Below are 21,319 nucleotides of genomic sequence, written 5' to 3'. Positions count from 1 at the left end.
GCGTAGGTACCTGTGCCATGACATCGTGGGACCAGATGTCGGCAGCCGACGTGAGGTGTGCTTTGCTCTCCACTTCTGAGGGTCTCAGTAACGTGGGGCCAAACACAGTAGCCAGGTTGTGAAGGGACATCTTGTTGACGGGCTCCTTCTCAGCAACCCTGGCGGGGAGGGGAGGGGAGGGGAGAAAAAAGTCATTTCTGGCAGCCGTGTGGGGCTCCAGACCCTTGGCTGTTACCACTCCTGGAAGGATTCCCACAGGTGGTCACTGCCTCCCTCTCCTGAGGGTAGAGACCGCTTGGTAGGGAGGGGACTCAGCCAAGGGACCAAGTTCCGAGCTATGTTCCAGTACGTTCCAATAACAGATTCCCAGCTCCTGGGCCACCCCTTGAACTGATGGTAAACTGTCAGAGCCAGAAGGACCCACTCCAACTCCCTTGCCTTAGAGATACTATCACTGGTTCAAGAACTTTCCCTATAATAATTCATGCTCATCACAAACCTTTGGGTAGGTAATATTATCATCTCCACTGTACAGATGAAGAAACCAGAGTACAGAGAGGTTAAGTGACTTGCCCGAGGTTACACAGCTAGCAAGTGGCAGAGCTGGGATCTGAACCCAGGCAGTTTGCCTCCAGAGCCCATGGTCTTCCCCACCCTGTGCGTTCCCCACAATCAGCCCAGCCGTGGAGTGGGGCCCTGAGGAAGAGTCCGAGCAGGCGGGGCTGGGCAGGGGGCAAAGGCCTGAGGCTCTGCCTGCTGCGCTGTGGCAGGAACAACCCTCATCCCAGATGGAGCCCAGGGGCTGTTCTCCCAAGCTTTTCCAGAAGGGTCTGCCTCATGGGGCTCCAGAGCTGCCTCCCTTTGGATCTTCCTCTGCTTCTCTTGCATAATAAGCCAGATGCTCTGTAGATATTTCCCGAGTGACAGCAGGGGCTGCCATCTGTGGCTGGTGTCCAGCAGGCTCAGTACCACCCAACTCATCAGAGAGGCCCTGTGCCTCCCCCAGGTCCCAAGCAGTTTTTCTGGGGCTGAGACCCAGCCACCCCGAACAGCGCCCCTCGCCCCACTCCCACTACACCGCCACTCCACCCTCCAGGCCGGAGCCATGGATGCGCCTGCTGACTGCTTTGGAAACAGGCAGAAAAACACTGCCATGCCAGGAGGCAGCTGTGCAGCTGGCCCAGCCCCTCACCACACACACACACACACACCCCAGCCAGGGCCCAGATGTGGGAACAGAGTGTGCCCGGTTCCCAGGGTGGAAAACCTAATGAATTTTCCTTCCCATCCCTCCTCTGTGTATCCTCCCCGCAGTGCTCGCCAAACTATTTGGGAATTGGTTGGGACTTCGGTCCTGGCCAAACCAGAGGGAAAATGTCTCATAATGGGAAAAACAAGACAGCAGCCCAGGCGTTCCCAGGTCTCTGGCCCTCCAGAGCCTGGCCTGGCCTGGTGGCCGAGCCGCCACTGGGAGCCTGGGCCTGAGGGCTCATGGCCCCTCACCAGGGGCTCCCTGGTCCCGGGTGGCAAATGGACTTAAAGGACGCCTGGGGACTTTTCCTCCCCACTCACACCTGGGATCGGTCCTGGACTCAAAAGTGAGTGACAAAAAAAAAAAAAAAAAGTTAGTGACAAGGTCACCGTCAGGGCTAGCTTCCAGTATGAACTTTGCTGCAGGCGTAACTTGAGCAGCTGTTGGTTTGACCTGACTGTGGAGGGGGCAGAGGAGAAGGTCGGAAGGGCTGTAGTTTAGGATCTGGGAGATGTGGCTTCTAAGGGCAGAGCTGCTGCTAACCCCAGGCAAGTCCCTGCTGGGCTGGGGACTCAGATTCCCTATCTGTTCGATGAGCTGTGGGTCAAGACCAGCGGGCCTCAGATTTTTTTGACTGTGACCCACAAACGCACACACACACACACACGCACACACACGTTTGACCCGATCGTCCAGCACATGCAACATGCGTAACTGAACAGAACAATAGGCACACTTGCTGCTCGCAGCGCACCCCGAGGCTGTCTCTCCTACTCCGTTTAAAAAATGCTAAGTGGACCGAATGACCTACTGACTGTAAAATCCACCTACAGTCCTTGGCTCTAGCCCTGCCTTTCTAAGCATTCTGTGGCCAGTATTTGAGGTTGCCACTAGGACCCAAGTATTTCTCAAAAGAGAAGAATGTGAACACAAGAATCTGAAGAGCAAACTCTCACCCTGCTATGGTGTCCCAGCAGACACCAGCACCCACTTGGAGGCACGGAGGATGTGGGTTCCCCAGCGGATGTGTCCTCCCCCCAGCTGAAGCCTGCCCTGGCTCCCTGCCCCCTCCCCTGGACTGGGCCCCTCCCCATTACCTTTTCAAGTGTTCCAGCAGGAAGAGGAAGGTGATGAGGTTGGGGTCTGGCAGGGAGCGGAGCAGGTGCATCATGCAGTTTTCCTTGGCAGCAGGGTCTGACAGGGCTGTGGGGAGAGAAGGCGCTGGGGCGGGGCTTGGCTCGGGGCGGGGAGGCCTTAGCCGGTGCCCTGTGGTCAGGAGGCTGCGGGACGCTGCGGAAAAGCCCAGGCTGCAGGGGGTCAGGGGAGCAGACCCTGCAGGAAAGGGCCTGGTATTTCCCCAACGGTGGGCTACTGGAGGTTCCTACAGGAGGCCCCACCACAACCTGTAACTCAGCCAGGAGGCAGGCTGGTGGGCAGCAGACACTGTTCTTCCCCTCCCTGCAGAGGCCTTTGGGGCTGGAGCCATTCCCCATACCTGGACTGTAAGGCTGAGTTTAAGACAGTGATGTCATGGCATGAATGTTCTCTCTCTCTTTTTTTGGCCGCACCACACGGCTTGTGGAATCTTAGTTCCCTGAGCAGGGATTGAAACCAGGCCCTCTGCAGTGAGAGCACGGAGTCCTAACCACTGGACCACCAGGGAATTCCCTGAATGTTCTTTTTCAAGCACCTCCGCTGCCGGAGCCCAGCAGTGAGCTGCCTTCCATGGGCTCCTCATTCCTGTGATCCAACCCAGGAGAAGACAAGGCAGGAGGGATGCGCCCAGGCCAGGATTTGGCCCAGGTGGGTAGAGGCCGGAGCCCTGCCAGCCAGGGCTCCCAGCTTCCTCCCCACCCTGGGCATAGGTCAGAGATGAGACAGTGCTCCTTTTGGAAGGCTCGGTACAGGCCATGTCAAGTGTACACCAGCTCACTTCTTCTTGGCCCCAGGGCACCAGCCCCTGACCACCCACCTCAGGGCAGAATTCCCTGGATGCCTGGGTTTCTAGGCAAGGAGGTCAGTGTCCAAAGAGGAAGCACAGAGGGCAGCCCAGAGGGATGAGACGGGAAAGGGGCAGGGGAGAGAGGGTCCAGCCTCCAGATGAGGCCCCAGCAGGCCACACCTTGCCCTCCAGGCCACTCAGCCACACGGCCCCATGCACTGGGCTGATCAACAAGCAAGGGAAGCCACAGATCTCCTCTCTCACTCTTTACTGGTCAGGGAGGCCTGGCTCAGCCCAGCCCTCAGGCCCCCACTGGAGGCTCACCGATGCCCTCCATGAAGGCTGGGTAAAGTCGGTCTGTGAGGAGGGGCTCGGGCAGCTCCCGGAAGTACAGCTTGAGGGTGCCAGCGATGGCGTTGATGTCCATGTCACTCAGCATCAGCAGGATGTCCTTGTTATCTGTAGGGGAGACGGGAGGTCAGGGGCTGTGCCGGCTGAGCCACCTCCGTCCCCCACGCAGCCCTCAGCTGGGCAAGTAGCCCTGTTCCGTCCCTATATCCATCCTGAGACAGCTTGCCCGGGACACCCCCCCACTCTGTCTCCGGTCTGGTCTCCCCAGGAATGGCAGGATGTAGGTAGTGCCCACAGGTGGCCTGTGACTCAGCTCTGTGGGGGGAGGGGAGCATAGATCATCATCCAGAGTCCTGGAGCCACACTCACACCACGTGTCACATGCCCTCCTTCCAACTGGAATCTCCCCACTGCTAAGCCCCTCTCTGGAAGGCGCTGCACATTTTTTATACCTAAAATCATGTTCCGACAAAGCCTCAGCTTCCAGGTGGCACAGAGGAGCCGTGTGCCAGCACGTCCCCAGCTCCCCACCCCAGGCTCCCCGAACACGTCTGCCAGGCAGCTGCCCACACCCACCGGGCCCCCTCTCAGCTCCCATGGAATCAGCACTGCCCGGCCAGTTCAGGTGTCCTGACTACTGGGTGTGCTGTTGCTGCAGCCTGAATGGCGAGATAGGGGAAAGAACCAGAAAGGTCAGGCGCCACCACCGAGGAGCCTACAGTCAAAGCGAGAGGCAGCAGTGCCCCTCCCAGAGGGCACTGGGGGCCCGGGAGAAGGCGGGGGTGCCCGTGCCAGCCAACCCAGGCTTAAAGCCCTTTAGTTTCCCTGCAGCCCACCAGGCACCAGGGAGCCAGCAAGAAAGCCAGGAACACAGACTCTGGAACCCGAAAGATATGAGTTGAAATCAGGCTCAAAGCCTATATACTGAGTAATCCTGGGCAAGTGACTTGGCCTCTCTGAGGCTCAGTTTCCTAATCTGTAGCAATGGACAAGAGACTGGAGGGCAGGGGGTCACCCCATGCCATGCTGGGCTGTAGTTCACAGACCGAGGCTCCTCTGCCATTGGCTCGTCCAGGCCTCTCCGTGGAAAAGCCTCCCGCTTCCGCTGCGCTCTCCTCCCAGCCCCACGAGCCTGCCGGAGCGCCCCCTCCCCGCTGCTGCCCAGCTGGGCCTCCCCGACTCACTGGCATCAAAGACGGCCTTCAGCGCCTGGATGTCTGTGGCCACCCCTGATATCCGGTAGATGCCAACCTCCTCGATGCCCCTCTTCTCCACCTCCTCCACACACTGCCGGACGATGTAGGGTACCTTGGAGCGCTCCCGCCTGGTGGGGAGGGGATGTGAGGGGAGGGAGGATGGAGTGAGAGCGGTATGTACCCCTTCTCTTCAAACCTTGGCCTTGGAGAGCTCTGGCTTCTGGGATCAGGAGGTGGGGGGCAAGGAGAGGGCTGAGAAAGAGGCCACGCCACCCCACCCCAACAGCCTGCCTGCACGCTGAGGGACAGCAGGGGACAAAGGTGCGAGGGAGGAAGTTTTAGGAGATCAACCCAAAGACTAAAGGAAGAGTGTTCCTCAGAACAGAGGGCTCAGATTCAAATGCTGTGGGGGCACCGAGCAGGTCACCTACAGAGGGGAGTGGGCCAGGTCCTGGAGACAAGGGGAGGGCGGGGGGCTGAAGGGTGCCCTCTCCCAAGGAGCAGCCACTCCTGGATTCCAGCCTGCCACCGTCACACCAAGACTCGGGCCTACAGTTGTCACATCTTCCCACCTATTACAAGAAGCTGACGATCTGGGATCTCCATGTGCAATCTCCCAGTGCTTAAGTGCTGGCTCATTTATTTCTAAAGCATCGTGTGAGGCAGAGAACACACCTCTGCAGGCCACTTTTGCCCTCCAAACTGGCCGTTGTGACTGTTGAACTGGAAAGTGATTGTTGAGGGGCCAGACGAGGGCGGGGCGCCTGAAGGGCAGGGCTGGCAGGGACCCCGGGCGCAGCACCTACTTGGTCACCACGCTGATCTTCACACCGAAGACGCCGGTCTGCTTTTTGGACGGGGTCCTCTTCAGGCTCATGTCTCGGCTGGTGAATTTCATGGAGAATTCCACTTTGATCTGGTTGGGGGCAAGGCAGGCACAATCCCCCAGGGCATGAGTGCCCGAGGAGTGCCCCCCAGGACTGCAAACAAGGGCTACCTCTCCCACCCAGGGCTCCCTGAAACACCTACAGGGTGGGAGCGGGAGGGGTGCAGGCAGAGGAGAGGGGGGAGGGGCTGGGCTAAGGAGGCGGGGGTCCGACAGCCCCCGCAGGGCACCAGCAGAGGCCAGGCTGCCCACCCACTGTGCAGACACTTCCTATCTCTCTGGGCTCACCCCATTCATCTCAATCACATCTGTGTGCCAGTTCTTCGTTTCTACAGTTTGTGGATCCAGCTGCAGAGAAAGAAAGAAAGAGGACGTGAGAGAGAGAGATGACAGCTGAGACCAAGCCAGAGCTCTCCCTGCTGCTCAGCCACAGCTCAGAAGTTGGCTAAAAGGTCAGGAAGATGGAACTGGGGGCTGATGCTTATCTTGACATCAGTCCTTCAGGGGGCTCCAGCCCCCAGGCCCCTCCTGCCCTGGCTAGTGCAAGACTGCCCCCACTCTGGGAAGGAGGTGGGGTGCGCTCTTAGGCACATTCACCCATCACCTCTCATTCACTCCTTACCCCACCCTGTGAGATGGGTATTATCACCCCATTTCACAGATGCAGAAACCGAGGCTCACAAACCGTCAGCAACTTGCTCAACTTCCTGAACTGGAGTTGACAGCAGGGGATGTAGCCCGTGTGCCTGGAGGTGGTGAACGGGAGGCGGTGCCACATAGAGGTGAAGAGCCCTGGGTCTGAATCACAGCTCTGCCACTGCCGACTGTGTGACCTTGGAAAGTTTTCACCTTGCTAAACCTCATTTGTTTCATCTGTTCACCGCAGCCAGTAAAGAACCTGCCTTGCTGGACTGTCGTGAAGACTCAGTAAGATAACGGGTAAATGGTTGGTCTCCCAGAAAGCAAACACTCTGTAGAGGAGGCCCCCAAACTGGGCAGGAGCCCCAGGGAGGTGGAGATGGCAGGGGAAGCACAGAGACATCCCTCACAGGTGACCAAACGGGACGCCGTTTCTCTGGCTCAGTGGCCTTCAAACTGTTTTTCCTTGTGCATCCATAAAGTAATTTGGAAAAACAATGCACACCCTGGCACATTTTTAAGTCAACATCTGAATATTTCCAGAGCAAGTTTAAATAGCTGCAAAGAATATAATTTCCAGAATAATGTAAATATTTACATCTTAAAATAAAACTGTTACATCATTCTTTTAAATGTATTCAGTGGAATCCAAATTCCATAGTGATTTGATATCCACCATCATCCATTTAAAAAACACATAAACAAGTTCTTCTTTCCCTTGTAGAAACCCTGCAACGTTCCATTTTCTCCTTGATTTTGTGTTTCTAGTCTATTTCTCCCAAAGAAATATGCCCTAGTTTGCATTTTTCTTTTTTAAAGTCTTTTATTCCTCACCCTATATTTTGCTTCAACAAAAATATCTGTATAAATGAAAATGAAAGATTTCCTGAGACCACTAGGCTCCAAATGTTTGAAACATATTCTGAATTGGTTATTACAATGATTAGCAATACATAATTAAAAATTTAACCAACACATTACAAATTTTAATAAATACTCAGCAGCAAAGTACCATTTTGGTGGAATTACATCGCTTAATGAGATGGGTAGAGCATTTTTTCTGTTTTAGTTCATGTATGTACACGAATATTTGCTAGGGTGAAATGGGGTTTTAGCATCAATATTGTTTTTTTAATTTTTATTTTATTTTTTTAATTAAGGTTTTATTCTAATGAGAGTCCACCGAGATTTTTACCCAGGGAGTGACATGATTTAATTAGCATTTAGCATTGCTTAAAGAGCTTGGTTTTTTTTTTTTTCTTTTTCCCTGGCCACACAGTGCGGCTTGTGGGATTTTATTTCCCCGACCAGGGATAGAACCCATGCCCCCTGCAGAGGAAGTGTGGAGTCTTAACCACTGGACCGCCAGGGAAGTCCCTTGGTTTGGTCTTTAAAGATGTAAAGGATGAAACATCTTGTTCACATAAAGTAGATGGGGCTGAAAACAGTTTTATTATTGCAATGTTTGCAATTCTTTAACCTCTTTCCTCGGTATTTGCCTTGAATTGCATAGATACCTATTATCAATATTTATTTTAAATGATCTCAGCTGACCATTTCCATCACTTTTGTGGAAAGAAAGAACTGGAAACCAAGTGACTTGCGAAAGGGTCGGAAACCCAGCTTTTAGAGTCTTTTACTTTCTCAACTCCTACATCAGCACCTCAAGTGGCCCCTCTGTTGCCACCCAGGAGGCCTGGGAGCCCTGAGCCGAGTGCCCAGGAAGCCTCGGGCTCCCCTGCAGAGCGAGGTGGTGGTGCAAGGCCCTTCTCTGGCGGGTCGCTGTTTGGCAATAGCACTGTTGGGAACTGAGGACCTGCAAGCTGACTGCTTTCAAACTCTCCTGCCCTCGTACCCCTGGACCGTCTCTGCACCCCCAGGGCATGTGCGCCATGGTCTGAACACTGCTGCTCTAACAGGCCCCTTGCCACAAAGGAAAGCTGGACCCGAGTCAGTCCAGGGTGGCTGGGCCCCGGGGCTTCTTACAGCTCGAGGTAGGACCCCCGCACCTTCTATCACCCACACACCCGCTGGGGACAGGGGGCACCCAAGCCTCCGACAGGGTCTGGGCCCTGCATCTGGGCCCAGGCCCAGCCTGGAGAACAGGACAGAGGGAGGGTGGCGTGGAGAGGACTGAATACCACCTCAGGCATGCTAGAGAAGCGTGTGGGACCCACAGCCCGGCTGCTGCCCCGGCTCTCCGTTCTACAAGGCTCAGAGCCAAGTCCTACTGGGCCCCTGACACCTTCCTCCCCTAAACTTTTTGTCCCAACCCTCACCGGGCCTGTGGCGCATCCCCTCCCAAATCCTGGGTCTTGGACACAGGGCCTTGGTCTGTCCCCAGCCCTGACCTCGAGCAGTGGCCACCTGGCGTAGAGACATCTCCACTGCTCTTCGTCCCCTGGGGCAGATACTACCCTTGGGACACACATTCTGGAATGACTACCTGCTTCTAATGCAGGTCTCTCCAGGCATCAGCATAAGCCTCAGGCCAATTCTGTGTTCCTGGACCCTAGTGCCCCTCCCCTGGCCTAGCCTCCCATGACCTGGCACCTCCTGGCAGCTGCTGTGGACTGAGCCAGTGGTCCCTCCCTGGGTCCTTGAGTGCTATGTGGACATAGCCCAAGTGGGGAACGTGCAGGGAATGAGAGTCAGACCGACCTGGGTCTAAATGTTCACTCTTCCACTCAACCGTGTGAATGTGGGTAAGTCACTTAACCTCCTGGAACCTCAATTTCCCTACAGGGGTGTCCATACCTGCCTCAGAGCGTTGCCATGGAAAAATAGTAACAGCGACTGACGTGTTGTGGGCATTTCCTGTAAGTCTGGCTCTATGACAAACCCCTTACATACAGCATCTCAATCAATCATCATAACAAGCCCATGAGGTTTAAGCCTTTCTAGCTGCTCCCCTTCTACAGATGAGACCCCAAGGCTTAAAGAGAACGAGGAGTTTGCCCAGTGCTACACGCCTAGGAAGTGAGAGCTGGGGTACAAAATCAAGTATTCCTGACTCGCCTCAGCTAAACCTGCAAGATCCTGCCCAGCCCAGCTAGGTGTACAGCACCTAGCCTGGCGTCCTTGCCTCTTGGCAAGGCAGCTGCTGTGATGATGATTTATCTAGAAAGGAGACATCGGCCCTCCACGGTCTGGCACCACAGGCTGACCTGGGCGCTGGCAGGCCGACCCCAGTACAATTCTTTCATTCCTTCCCTCCCCATCACTTCTACTCCAGCTGCCAAGTAGCAACCCTACGTTTCCCTGGGAGCATCTGAGACAGGGCCTTAGCAAACCCTGATGCTAAGGCCTAATCCCAGCCCTGCTTCTTCCAGAAAGCCTTCCCAGATAACTCCAGGCCTCAGGAACCTTCAGTTCCCCTCTGCCTCCCTGCCACACTAGGACCCCGTCCCCTGCACAGCTTGCTGTTGTTTCAGCCTGTCTGAGGCCAGGTCTGGGTAAGGTGGCACTGTCATGTTTTACTGTGAGTCCTGCCACCGCCCTATTCCAAACCCCCTCTGCAGGTGCGGGCCCTGCTACCCGCGTGGGGAGGCCTGCCCAGCCCCTAGGTGCCCCAACAATGAAGCCCTGTCTCCCAGGAGGCCAGCAGCCTCCAGAAACCAAGTCTATTTCAGGATGTCATTTAAATACAGAGAAGGGAGGGTGCAGAGTAGAGAGGGACATGGCACATTTTCCAGAGAAATAATGCTGTCTGAATTGCTGTGGTTATTTATAACCCCTGGGAAATGTGGACTTTGCTATTTCCTGATTAGATTAGCGCTGGGGGTGGAGGAACCAGCTCCCTGGATGTCAGTGGACAGGAACACCTGACCTCTCACCCTCCAGTCCCAGCCGATAGGTGCTGTGCCCCCCCGCCTGGGGACCAGGTACCAGGGGGACACCAGATCACCTGAGGTAGTGACACAGATGGGGCTGTGAAGGGCCAGGCTGGGGAAACCCCCCAAGAGGGGCCCCTCCTTCACCACACAGGTAACAAAAACGCAGTGGGGCTCGCCCCAAGGAGCACAGGCAGGAGACAGAAGCAAGCCATAGAACATCCTGGAGAAAGTTATAAACGAGTGGCTGAACACAGCCTCTGGGAGCAGCTCGATTATGTCCTTTTTGCCTTTGCATTTAGACCTGGTCAGGTCATGGTTGCACATTCAGACCTCTCCTGTGGAGAAGCCGCTGCCCTCTGGGACTGATGTCCCCGAGAGAACCCCCCAGGTCCCCTGCAACAACATCCTGGGCCCCTGCTGGGAATCCTGCATCCCAGGCAAGGAGCCCACAGAGTCTGAGAGAGAATCTGGCAGGTGGCTGGGAGGCTGCCTCACCTTCCTGGGCCTCAGCAGCCTCACGTCTAGGACAGGAAATGGGCTCCCCAGCCTTACAGGGGGCTGAGAGGCTCTGAGGCCCTGAGCCCAGGGGAGGACGCTCTATGTGCACCCAAACACCCCCCAGGTGGCGGGTGCGGCCTTCGTTTCAGGAATGTCCTCAGGGGTCCCCTCTGAGGGGTCTAAGCCCTTCCTCCCACCCGTTTCTCCCCAGCCTGGGGCAGGAGACCCTAATGTTCTCCTTCTCTCTGGCTCCAAAGCTGTTCACGGCCACTTCCTAGTGCTTGGGATTTCGGAGGCACCGGCGAGTTTGGGGGCCCCCTTCCTGCTCCCCCTAGTAGGTGACAGAGTCCTTCGGACGGTGGGCACGGTCCTCCCACCATCCCACACTCCCTCCACCACGCAGCTCGCCCGACGGTCTCCTGATGGTTTCTGCTGCTGCCCCTTCCTGCGGGCCCTCACGTGGGCTCCTCAATCCACAAGGAGGGGTCAGTGCGGGATAACCTGTCACAACTGGCAGCTACAGTCCCAGCACAGAACACAGAGCAGCGGCAGAGTTACTTTGGGAGGTAACACGGGGCTTGCGGGTGACAGGGACCCGTGAAAACAGTATTCACCTGGGCTCCCAAGGGCTCCCAAGACCCCACTTTCCCACCCTGTGGCCCCTTGGCGCTGAGCCTCTTCCCTCAAAACCTCACACTGTCATTTCCACAGCACAGGCCCTGAGGAAGCCCACCTCCTTGTGCACGACCCCTGATCTCCTGTCCCTCTTGGGCCTGGCCCTACTCTTTCTTTCGTTGAGCACTGCTCTACCCTCTGCCCTCTGGGTCTGGGGCCTGGCATCCTGGGCCCGTCCTGGGACGGTGGCATGGACTTCACTTGAAGCCCAGAGTTGTTTTGGGGGCTGATAAAAACTAAGTGCAGTGAACCATAGTATAGCTGAAGTTGTCACCCTCACAGGCGAACAGGACACAGAATAGAAGGCAGAGGTGTGGCTGTGTTTTGGGGACCCGGCCGGAGGCTGAGCGCTGGGCCGTGGAGACCAGGCCCTGAGCCGGGTGTTTTGTCTGACGGGGGTATGTTTCCTGTGGCTCCCAGGTCAGTGGCCACGGTGGCGGCCCCGGCTGGCCTTCTCCTGCCCTCCCCCAAGTGCGTGCACATGCTCTGGGCTGGTCCCCTTGGGACACCAAAGCCAGCCTGTCATTGGGGCAGACCACAGGCGTGAGAGGCATGGTAGGGCTGGCAACAGGGGGAACAAACAGGGCACTGCCAAGAGCCTGCCTCCCCACCCCCCCGGGAAGGGTACTGGAGGGTTCTGTCAACGTGGCCGCTTGAGAGACACTCAAGAGAGGCAGGGCGGAGTGGGAGGGGGCGCTGGGGCCTGTATGCTGGCTTCTAGCTCAACAGCTGGTTTAGGGGAGACCACGGTCAGCCTCAGTAAACTGACCCCATTTTCCCAGAGGCCGGGGCCCCCCACCATAAGTCCAAGCAAGCTCTGTCCCTCCAGCCCTGGCCCTGCAGGGTCAGGCGCCCTCTCCAGGACAGCCACACGGAAGGCCTGTGCAGACTGTCCTGCCGGGCACCGGGATGAGGCCACTTCGCCTCAGCTTGCCTCCCCTGCCCCCCAGAACTGTGAAGTTCCCTGAGGCCCACATATGGGAAGGGTTTAGCAGCTCTGAATGAGGCGTTTATTGAAGCCAGGTTAGCCCTGTGGAACCCACTGTGACCTGCCCCCCCAGCGCCCTGCATTCCAGGGCTCAGCCTGCTCTGTGCCGCCGCGCGTTTAGCCCTCAGGCCGGCACAGCTGCAGACAGAACTCAGAGAGGGCCCGTCTTGCCCCGAGCCCCGGGGCCCCGTCCTCCTCAGAGCTGGCCTGCCCTCCACGGCCTGCCCTGCCTGGAGACTTCACCCCAGAACCAGGCCTCAAACCAACAGCCAGGAAGCTGTCCCGCCCAGCTCAGGGCCACGAGCTGACACGCACAGGGTCACTCTTGGGAAAGGAACTGGTCAGGGCTAAAGCAACACAGGGGCAGCCCCCAGCAGCCCAGTCCCCAAAGGGAAGGGGCCACCTTAGAGGTCAAAGTCCCAAGTGAGAGGCTCCCCGAGGTATGACCGGAAAGTCTCATGCTGCTGCCACGGAAAGAAAGGCCAAGGGCCTTTAGGACTGCCATGGGCTCAGCGGCCTCCCTCCAGACTTAGAGTGGTTTGGTGAGAATTATGAAAGTCCTTCTCTGAAGCTGACTTCATCCTCCCTGCCCAGGCCAGGAACGCTGTCTGGGCACAGAGCCTGCTGGTGAGAATGAGGCTCGGCAAGCCCACCGCCTGTACCCGCTCTGAGGGGCCTCGTGGTGGACTCTTCCCAGGCCCCACATGCAGGCCCATTTCTGTGCACAGCTCGCGAGGCTGGGTTCTACACCCCCGGAAGCTCCCCATCCAGGGCACGCAGCCTTGACCCCAGTGGGGCCCCATGACCACCCAGACAACCAAGAAACAGCCGCAAACCCGAGTGGGCCCTGGGCCTCCTCCTTGGCAGGGGGGCATGATGGCTAAAAGCACTTCCTGCACTAAGCCACTCAGTGGGACCTCATCGTGTCACTCTCTGAGCCTAACAGCACCTCGTGGGTTATCACCTAACTCACATCATGAGCTAAGAATGATGCCTGGTACTCAGCACCCGATCAAAACATGTCAGCATCACTAAAACTGGGCTTAAACTCGCCAGTGGCTTCCCGCTGCACTCAGATTAGAAGCCCACCTCCTTGTCAAGGCCTGCAAGGCTGCTGCCCCCTCTGTCCAAGGTCACTTCCGATGCTCCACACAGCCTCCGTCTGCCTCAGAACACACCATGGTCCCCCCAGGGTGCAGGGTTTTCACCTCTGCCTGGAAGGCATTGTCCCCAGATCTTTCAAGAATCCTTTTTGTCATTTAAATCTTAGTTCAAAATCATCTCTTCAAGCAAGGCCTCTCCCCTCTGCTTTATTATCTAATCTGCTACCCAATTTTATCTTCCTCGAGGTACTTGTGCAGCATAAAGTGATCTCATTTATTGCCTGACTCTCCTATGGACAGCAAGTTCCCTGAGAGCAAGGCCTCTGCCTGGGCTGCCTCTGGAGTGCTCAGCACATGAAGATGCCCCATCAATATTCAGAGACCAAATGAACAAATTGGGCTATGCAGGCTGGAGAAAGCAATGCCCTTTGCTCGGGACAGGGGTCGAGAAGCCCCACATTCCTGCTCGCCTCTCTCCTCCCGTGCTCAGTGAATGGCTGGCCGTGGCCCAGGGGCAGCCCTGTGACCTCTTCCACCCAGACTTTCCCAGCATGTTGAGAGTTTAAGGCTTAGGCGTAGGAATCTTGAGACGTGGCCAAAATCATCATATGAACTGGATCTAGGAGATCATCCTGTTCAGCTCCTTCATTATACTGATGCCAGAGAACCAGAGAGGTGAAGCGATCTGCCCAAGGTCACACAGCAAGTTAAGACCGTAGACTCAGGATTAGAAAAACGAGGCCTCTTGACTCCTACCAGCCCGGTGCCCTTCCTTCTCCGGCCTCCTAGGCTACACCAGCCTGAGAGGAGGGGGGCCGCTCCAAGGAGGAGGGCAGAGCACAGAGGGGGCATTCAGGTGTCTGATGGGAAGGGGATCTGTGGCTGTCGCTGCTCTGGCTGTGCCCATCTGAGGCACCCACCCTGGCTGGGGTCACTGTCCAGAAGAGAGATGGTTCCAGCTTCTGGCTCAGGCATGAGTTCCACTCTCTCTCAACCAAAGCAGAATTGGTGAAATCACCGTGGGGCTACAGGGCCCTCCCAGCCTCTCTGCAGCAGACTCCCACCGGCAGCTCCCACAGTCACTTCCCACCTCTCTAGGCCCACCTGGGGGGACCAAGGACAATGGGGCCTTAGTCTAAGGCTCACTGGGATCCAGGACTGACTCTGGCTTTCTCCCGGGGATTGGGCAGGCAAGTTCCAGGCACGGGGATGTGTGTTCCTTTGGGTGCAAGGGAGCTGTCAGAACACGAACACCCTTCCAACTCTCAGCACGATTTGATGGGGAAAAGGAAGCCAAAACAGCACCTGCGGACCAGCTCCTGACAATCTGGGCATCCAGCAAGGCCACTCAGCAGAGGGCTGGGCCTTTCCAGACTTGGGCGCCCTGACCAGTGCCTGGTAACTCCCCCACACCGGCACCTGCAGAAGTTTCTGGGCTCTTTCCAAAATGTCTGCCCTCCTGGGCCTTCACGGCCTCTGGACAGTCCTGCGCCACTGGGCTTGGGCCGCACTGGCAGGCCCAGCTCTCCCCAGTCCAAGGCCATCCAAAAGCTGGGCCACCAAGCCCAGCATGGCTGCCTGGCCAAGCCACCTGTGGACCACAGAGATGCTGGAGAGGGCCGGTGCCCCTTCTAACCTCCCCCCGCGCCAAGAAACAGCAGCTTGCCCAGTGCACTCAGAGCACGGGTTCCTACCTGGGGATCCGTGACCCTCTCTGAAACAGCATACAGTTTGTGCATGTGCGTGGCTCTGGGTCTGGGTGGAGCTCCATAACTGTCATCAGATTCTCAGAGTTGAGGACTCCTGCTCTGTGGAATCGAACAGGCCTCTTGGGAGCCAGCTCAGTGGAGAAGTGGGAGCAGGGGGGGTCAGGAGGCCACCCGTGTGGCTCCAGGAGGAAGATCCTCTCCCTCTAGGGAGTAGTATGCTGGCTGCAGGGATGCAGGGAGGTCTCACTACTCCCCCTTCCAAGCCCCCAGCCAGCCGGCCTGGTCACAACCCTGGCCCACACAGAGGCCAGGGAGGAAATGGGCTGGCCGCAGGGGTCTCCAGCCCCGCGGAGAGGCACTACTGTCCGCTTCCGACAGCTGAGGGATCGCTATAGGGGTGTGAATGGGCATGTGAATGGTGAAGACAGGATGCAGGTCCCTTCCCTCCGGCAAATAAGGTGGAGGGGGGCAGGGTGGGAGAAAGGGGGTAGGGCAGAGAGGTGGGCAGCCGGGGCAGGAGAGGTGTCTATTGGTGTCTAATAAGGTTTCAAGATCTTTCTTGATGCCCAGAGCCAGATGATGAAGTAAAAGTAAATGAGCCCAAGACATCTCTCTATACCCCAGCACCCTTCTACCCTCAATGCCTGGAACAGCCAGTGAATGGCTGACTGAGCCCTGGGGACATGCACATGGTTTGCATACCTGATGCTACCTGTTAGGAAACTGTCAGGTTATATATTACAGACTCTGGGAGGGGTCTGGAGCTGTCCTGCAGTTGCAATCAAGATGACAAAGAAAGGGACCCTCCTGAACCCTAGGTTCCCAGACTAGTGGCCCAAAGAGGGCTCCCCATCCTGTCTTTCTTCGGGTTGCACCTCTGACCTTCCCCAGAAGTAGAGGGGAGCAAACCCCATCTCAGAGCAGGTGGACTCGTCCTGGAGCTCAGCAGGAAACATCTCAATTCACCTTGCTGGCCTCTGGCTTCCTGAGAGAAGCTCTTTGGTGGCGGGGAATTCCCAGACCCATGTGGCAACCCCTCGAAGCAGAGGCAAGGTCATCAGGAACCATCCTCAACTCTCCCCCACTCCCCTGGACCCTGCCAGTTCAGCCTGAGTCCCCACCTCCAGCCAGTATCGGGCCTGGTCTGGGTCTGGCGTCGTCACCTTGGCTGCAGGGCAACAGTAGGGGCATGGATTCCTGCCCCTCCCCACCCTCGCTGCCCGAGACAAAAAACTTCCGGCCTGGCCGCTGCTCCCCTGGGGCACTCCTAGCCTCTCTGGCTCCCACAAGTGACTCCATTAAAACCTTTGGACACTTTGTGGGGTAGGGATGGGATTCCTCGTTCAGTCCTTCTCCCTCCCAAGTGCAACCTAAGGATCTAGAAACAGGCAGGATGGGAGGAAGACCAGGCACTGAGCCTGGTCTCCTTGAGGGTGATTTAAAGCCAAAAAAAAAAAAAAAAGGAAAAGGAAAGTAGAAATGTGAAGCTAAACGCTGAGAGCACTGGCAGAACCCACAAACTCCAATGCCACGTGTCTCCTCTGCTCAGTGCTTGCACAACAAGCCAACTGCCAAGTCAGAGTCTGGAGTGAGGCTTCAGCCGCAGGACTCTCCTCGGGGACAAGCACAACGGCAAACAGAGCCCCACACTGAGGACCCAAAGGACGGTCTGCGAGTGGTCCCTACCGCCCCTCTTCCAGCAAGCGCAGACTCCTGGGGCCAGAGGCTCCACAGGCTAACACCGGGCTTTCTCCATTCAAACAGATTCTTCAGCCCCAGCACAGGGTCCCCAGATGACTCACACACACCCCCCTACAGGCTTCATGAATCTTTAGTTAAGTGGCAGCAGGAGGGCCACAGGTGTCTCAGGCATCCACAGCATCGCATCCTTGTGGCAAAGTTAAATGAGGAGTTAATGAGGTGACCCCTCCCGTCGGGCTGGGCAGTACCTGGCACCCTTCCCCCACCCACCTAAGCTGCTGCCCGATCCAGCCCCCTCGTCTGGCAGTGAGCCTGCTGCACTGAAAAAAATAGGTTAATGCAGCTGGGAAAAGAAGGGAGGTGGGCAGCGGGTCTGGCTCCACAAGCCTGCCTGCTCACCCACCAACCCCGGGCACAGCAAGGCAGGCACAGCAGGGTGAATGAATGTCCCTCTGTCACCCACGGTACAGACCCTTGTGTCTGCGACACCAACATACTTTGTCACACAGCAGGAGCTAGGGGACTGAATCACCTGCCACACAGAGCATCCCAGCGCCAGAGCCACCCTGCAGTTGCATTGATGCCAATCAGCTCAGCAGCCCAGAGCCTGGCTGGCCTGCCACCCTTGCCCAGAGGGCACCATCAGACACAGAACTGTCAGATACCACCAGAGGTGAAGCTGGCTAAAGGATTCCTGAAGCGGCTTCTTGGTTTTGGTAGTCACTAATGCCCAGGGAAAGAACTGAAAGTCTGGAGTTTCAAGGTTTAAAAACTGCCCCCTACCTGCCACCCCCCAACCCCGGCAAAGGGGCAGGTAAACCGGAAGGACTCTGTTTGGCTGGGACTGGGCCAGGAACCTGCTGGGTCACTTTCTTACCAACCTCTAGGTCTGGAAATGGACAGTGAGCTTTGGGCTGGTGTCTGCTGGCCTCAGCAGGGGCTGGGAAGGGGGTACAGGCAGGGGACGGCTCCGGGCTGCCGGGCACAGACAGCTGCCTCAGCACAGAAGGGCTCTGGTAGCAGCTGAGGCCAGCAGGGCTCTGCTAGCCTCGTCCCTAGAGAGGCTGAAGGTGACACAGGGGCCAATGCAGGACAGCTCAAGTTGCTGCCCTGCCCAGCACTTTCCAGGACTGATGTTCCCTCTGGGAGGTCACGTATGCCCCGTTGGAAGAGGATGAAAGTAGATAAGGAGCCAACGGGCCCAAGATCACATCCTCTTGCAGGTGCCAGGAGCCTCTATGCTGGCTGGCAGTGAGGACCTGCGCAGAGGTACCCCCCTCGGACCCCCACAGGAGGGCTTGTAAATCCCCACCAGCAACACAGACTAGCCAAGCCTCTGTTATCACTACCTGGAAGGGCAGGCATGGCCCTGGCCAGCCGGGACAGGCACCCTGCGACATTTGCCTAGGTGGTTAATTTGGTCTACAGTTATCAAGCGCTTACTGTGTGCTAGGCGATGGTCTGGCTCTTCCTCAGACGCCCAATGCCAGGGCCCAAAGCCAGCCCTGCGGCAGCCTGCCCAGCTGCAGGACAGTCAGCTTCTATCTCAGATTTTCATCCCCGCCCAGGTCTGGGGCGGCAGGCACGATGGGCAGTCTGCCCTGGCTCAGCTTGGTCTGAGCTGCCTGCTGGGTCAGGAAACCCCTGGCACACTGACTGAGTTGCCTGGTGCCTGACTGGCACTGAGCCAGCAGGCCTCTGGGTGGTCCCTGAAGAGGCAGCCTATAGCCCCCAGACTCGGCAGCACCGCCAGCTCCCCACAACCCCAAAGAAACCTCACACGGCGGTGGTACTGAGGTGCTTCCGCCGGTGCCCCTCAGCAGAAGGGGGGCCATTGGACGCAGGGGGGCGGGTCTGCGCTGGGCGCTGTAGGGGAAACTGAGACCCAGGAGCCCCTCGCCCCATCTGTTCATATTTCCACCCACAGAGGCGCAGAAAGGAGCCAGGCAGTCCACTCGCACGGGAGACAGCCCCCCTCTTCCTGAGACAGGGACAGAGGCAGAGAGAGCAGGGCTCGGAGGCTGGGGTAGCAAGAGCGTTAATCATCACGTTAAGGCCACTTACAGCCAACCCACAGCTTACCCCAGCCTCTGTCCCAGGGTCCCTCCGTCAGGTAGGAGGCGCAGTGAGCTCCGAAAAGGGGCTGCCCAGAACCCCAGTAGGCCCCCCGCCCGCCTCAGTCCCTCTCGTCCACCCCTGCCGACCCGCTCGAGCCCCTCGGGCACCTTTTGGCGGAGGAGCTTGCTGCGCACGCGGCCCCAGAGCCGCGCGCCGGTGTTGGGGGGCCGCTTGCTCCCCGGCTCCTCCAGCGGGTCCAGGCAGCAGCGCTCCAGGGGCTCGCACACCGCCTTCAAGCTGCAGTCGGGCTGAGGCAGGACGTCGGTCATGCCGGCGGCAGCGGCAAAGCCCGGCCCGACGGCGAGCCTGCCTGCGGGGCCAGCTCAGCTCCGGGGACGGGGAGGCAAGGAGGCGGGGAGGCGCGGGCCGCCGGGGCTCCGGAGCCGCTGGAGGGAGGGTGGGAGCGGGCGCAGCCTCAGCCGAGCCGCCGGGACTGTTACTCGAGCCGGGCAGGGAAGCGCACGGTGCGGGGCTCCGCTTTCTCCTCCCTCTGCGTCCTCCCTCCCCGGAGACACCGCTGGAGCAGCACCGGCTCGCTGGTCCCGGCCAGGCTAGCGGGAGGCCAGCCCAGAGCGCGCGGCCGCAGCGCCCGAGGCTGCCGGGGAGCCCCCGCCCCCAGCCCCCCCCAGCGGAGGAAGTGACTCAAAAGAGGCGCGGGAGGCTGCCCCCTCCAAAACACCCAACCTCCCGGTTTTAACTCTTGGCAGGCTGGGCCTCCTCCTCACCCACCCTTCGGCCCTCCCTCCAACCCCTACTAAAGTAAGTTTGACGAGCAGCTCAACCAGCCCGTCTCTTCCCCTCTAGAGCCCTGGTTAACCCCTTCCCCACCAGGCGGTGCCTTGTGGCTAGGGTGTCTGCGGGAGGCTGGGGGAAGCCAGAGGGGGTCTGCAGAGGCCAGGGCTCAGGTCCAGGAGCCATCAACAGCTGCCCTTGTCCCGGGCAGAGGACCAGTACTGCCCTGGGGTTCTACTCCTGCCCCAGATGCCTCCCTCAATGCCAACTCAGTGACAGGGCCCGACTCGCGTGGACTTCTGTGTAAAGAATAAAGAAGATCCCTAGCTGGGCAACCTCCTGGGCTTTAGCAGCCCCAGAGGGAATCAGCTACTATGGACCTTCTCTGGGGACATGAGCAAAAAAATCCAAGGACGACACGGGTTACAGATGCCCAGCAAGAGGTGCTCCTCTCACGGGCCACTTCTAACCATCGCTGGTGCCCTTCACCAGAAAAGCCAAAAAAAGGGCTGTGCTGCTGGGGGCAGAGGACGTCCACTGACAAAACGGCAATAAGCCACTCTGTGCTGGGTGCCTTGGGATAGAGAACTAAGAACTTGTTCTTGACTCTCAAGTTGATGAATGTTCATTTCACAAGGTAACAAGTCAGCGTCTGGTGTTTGGAGAACAGAGAAAGGCCTGAACCCCAGATGATTAGGGTCCACACAACCCAGAGGCGTCCAGGCGTCACACCCTGTAGAGCTTGGCACGGGGGAGGAAGGAAACCAGTATTTTCGCAGCGCCAACCGTGAGCCGGGTCCCACGCAAAGGGCGTTCAAATATCTGCTGGCGTTGAAGCCTCACGACTTCTGTGCCGTTGCTGGTATTGTTTAGAGTTGTGAGAACTGGGGCTCAGGGAGACGCAGCTCTCGCCTGAGGTCACGGAACTGCAGCTGGCCAGTGACGGGTCTCCTCCAAAGGCCCTGGCGCTCACAACCATAGAAGTGTGGCTGGTTCTCTGGATTCGGGGAAAAGAGCTGGGTCAGGCCACCAGGGCAGGTGGGTCGGGGCCCAGAAGCAGCCCCTGGCATCTGGAATGCACCTGCTGAATGTCAACCAGCACACACGTCTTGGGGTTTATCATTAGAGCCCGCGGTGCTTTTGCAGAAAGGGGTGGCTTCCCCACAGAGGGAGCCAAGACTTGATCACGACAAGAGACGCCCTTCACCGAGCTTACTATGCGACGGGCACCACGCTAACCCTCCACGTGGAGAACCTCACTCACTGCTCCCCCAACCTTAGGAAGTACGTCCTCACATCCCCATTTTTCCATTTGAGGAAACTAAGGGTACAGAGAAGCTAAGCCACTTGCCCAGACCAGCCTGGGCCAGGCCACGAACAGAGGTCTGGCTAGGCCCTCACCACTGTGATATCCCAGTGTGGCAGGGTCTGGTCCTGTGCTGCCTTCTGCCTGGAGGTGGACGTGGAGTCCTGGAACTCTGCTGGACTCTGGTGGTCCCTGCAGGGTGGCTGGGCCAGCCCCGTCTCTTCTAGGGCTCCATGCTCCACACCTGCTTCTGCACCGTGCAGACAGGGCTGGGCTGCCAAGGCCGCACAGAGCCTCCTCCTACCTGAGCTAAAGTTGCCCAAAGCCAGTGCAGCTAAGCGGGGCAGAGCCACAACCGTTTTCCCAGTAAGCCTTGAGTGGGAGGGG

The 21,319-nt window shown here is 57.9% G+C and overlaps 1 protein-coding gene across 4 annotated transcripts in view; it reads right to left on the bottom strand.

Moving 5' to 3' along the window:
• The window catches only part of ABR (ABR activator of RhoGEF and GTPase), a 178,573-nt gene that overhangs the window by 3,339 nt on the left and 153,915 nt on the right, over positions 1 to 21,319 (bottom strand). For 3 of the 4 annotated variants that reach the window (XM_082443417.1, XM_082443418.1, XM_082443419.1), the window contains 6 exons: positions 5,916 to 5,975; positions 5,548 to 5,657; positions 4,730 to 4,869; positions 3,519 to 3,653; positions 2,350 to 2,455; positions 11 to 158 (listed from right to left, as the gene is read on the bottom strand). In XM_082443417.1, the coding sequence (XP_082299543.1) occupies positions 11 to 158; positions 2,350 to 2,455; positions 3,519 to 3,653; positions 4,730 to 4,869; positions 5,548 to 5,657; positions 5,916 to 5,975 (699 nt within the window). Of the gene's footprint in view, positions 1 to 10; positions 159 to 2,349; positions 2,456 to 3,518; positions 3,654 to 4,729; positions 4,870 to 5,547; positions 5,658 to 5,915; positions 5,976 to 19,001; positions 19,523 to 21,319 lie in introns of those variants that run through there. The other variant, XM_082443420.1, reaches the window with a different exon arrangement.

This window comes from Balaenoptera physalus, assembly GCF_965194825.1.
Source record: "Balaenoptera physalus genome assembly, chromosome: 20".
NCBI classification, from domain to species: domain Eukaryota; kingdom Metazoa; phylum Chordata; class Mammalia; order Artiodactyla; family Balaenopteridae; genus Balaenoptera; species Balaenoptera physalus.
This window is presented reverse-complemented; position numbering and strand designations above follow the sequence as displayed.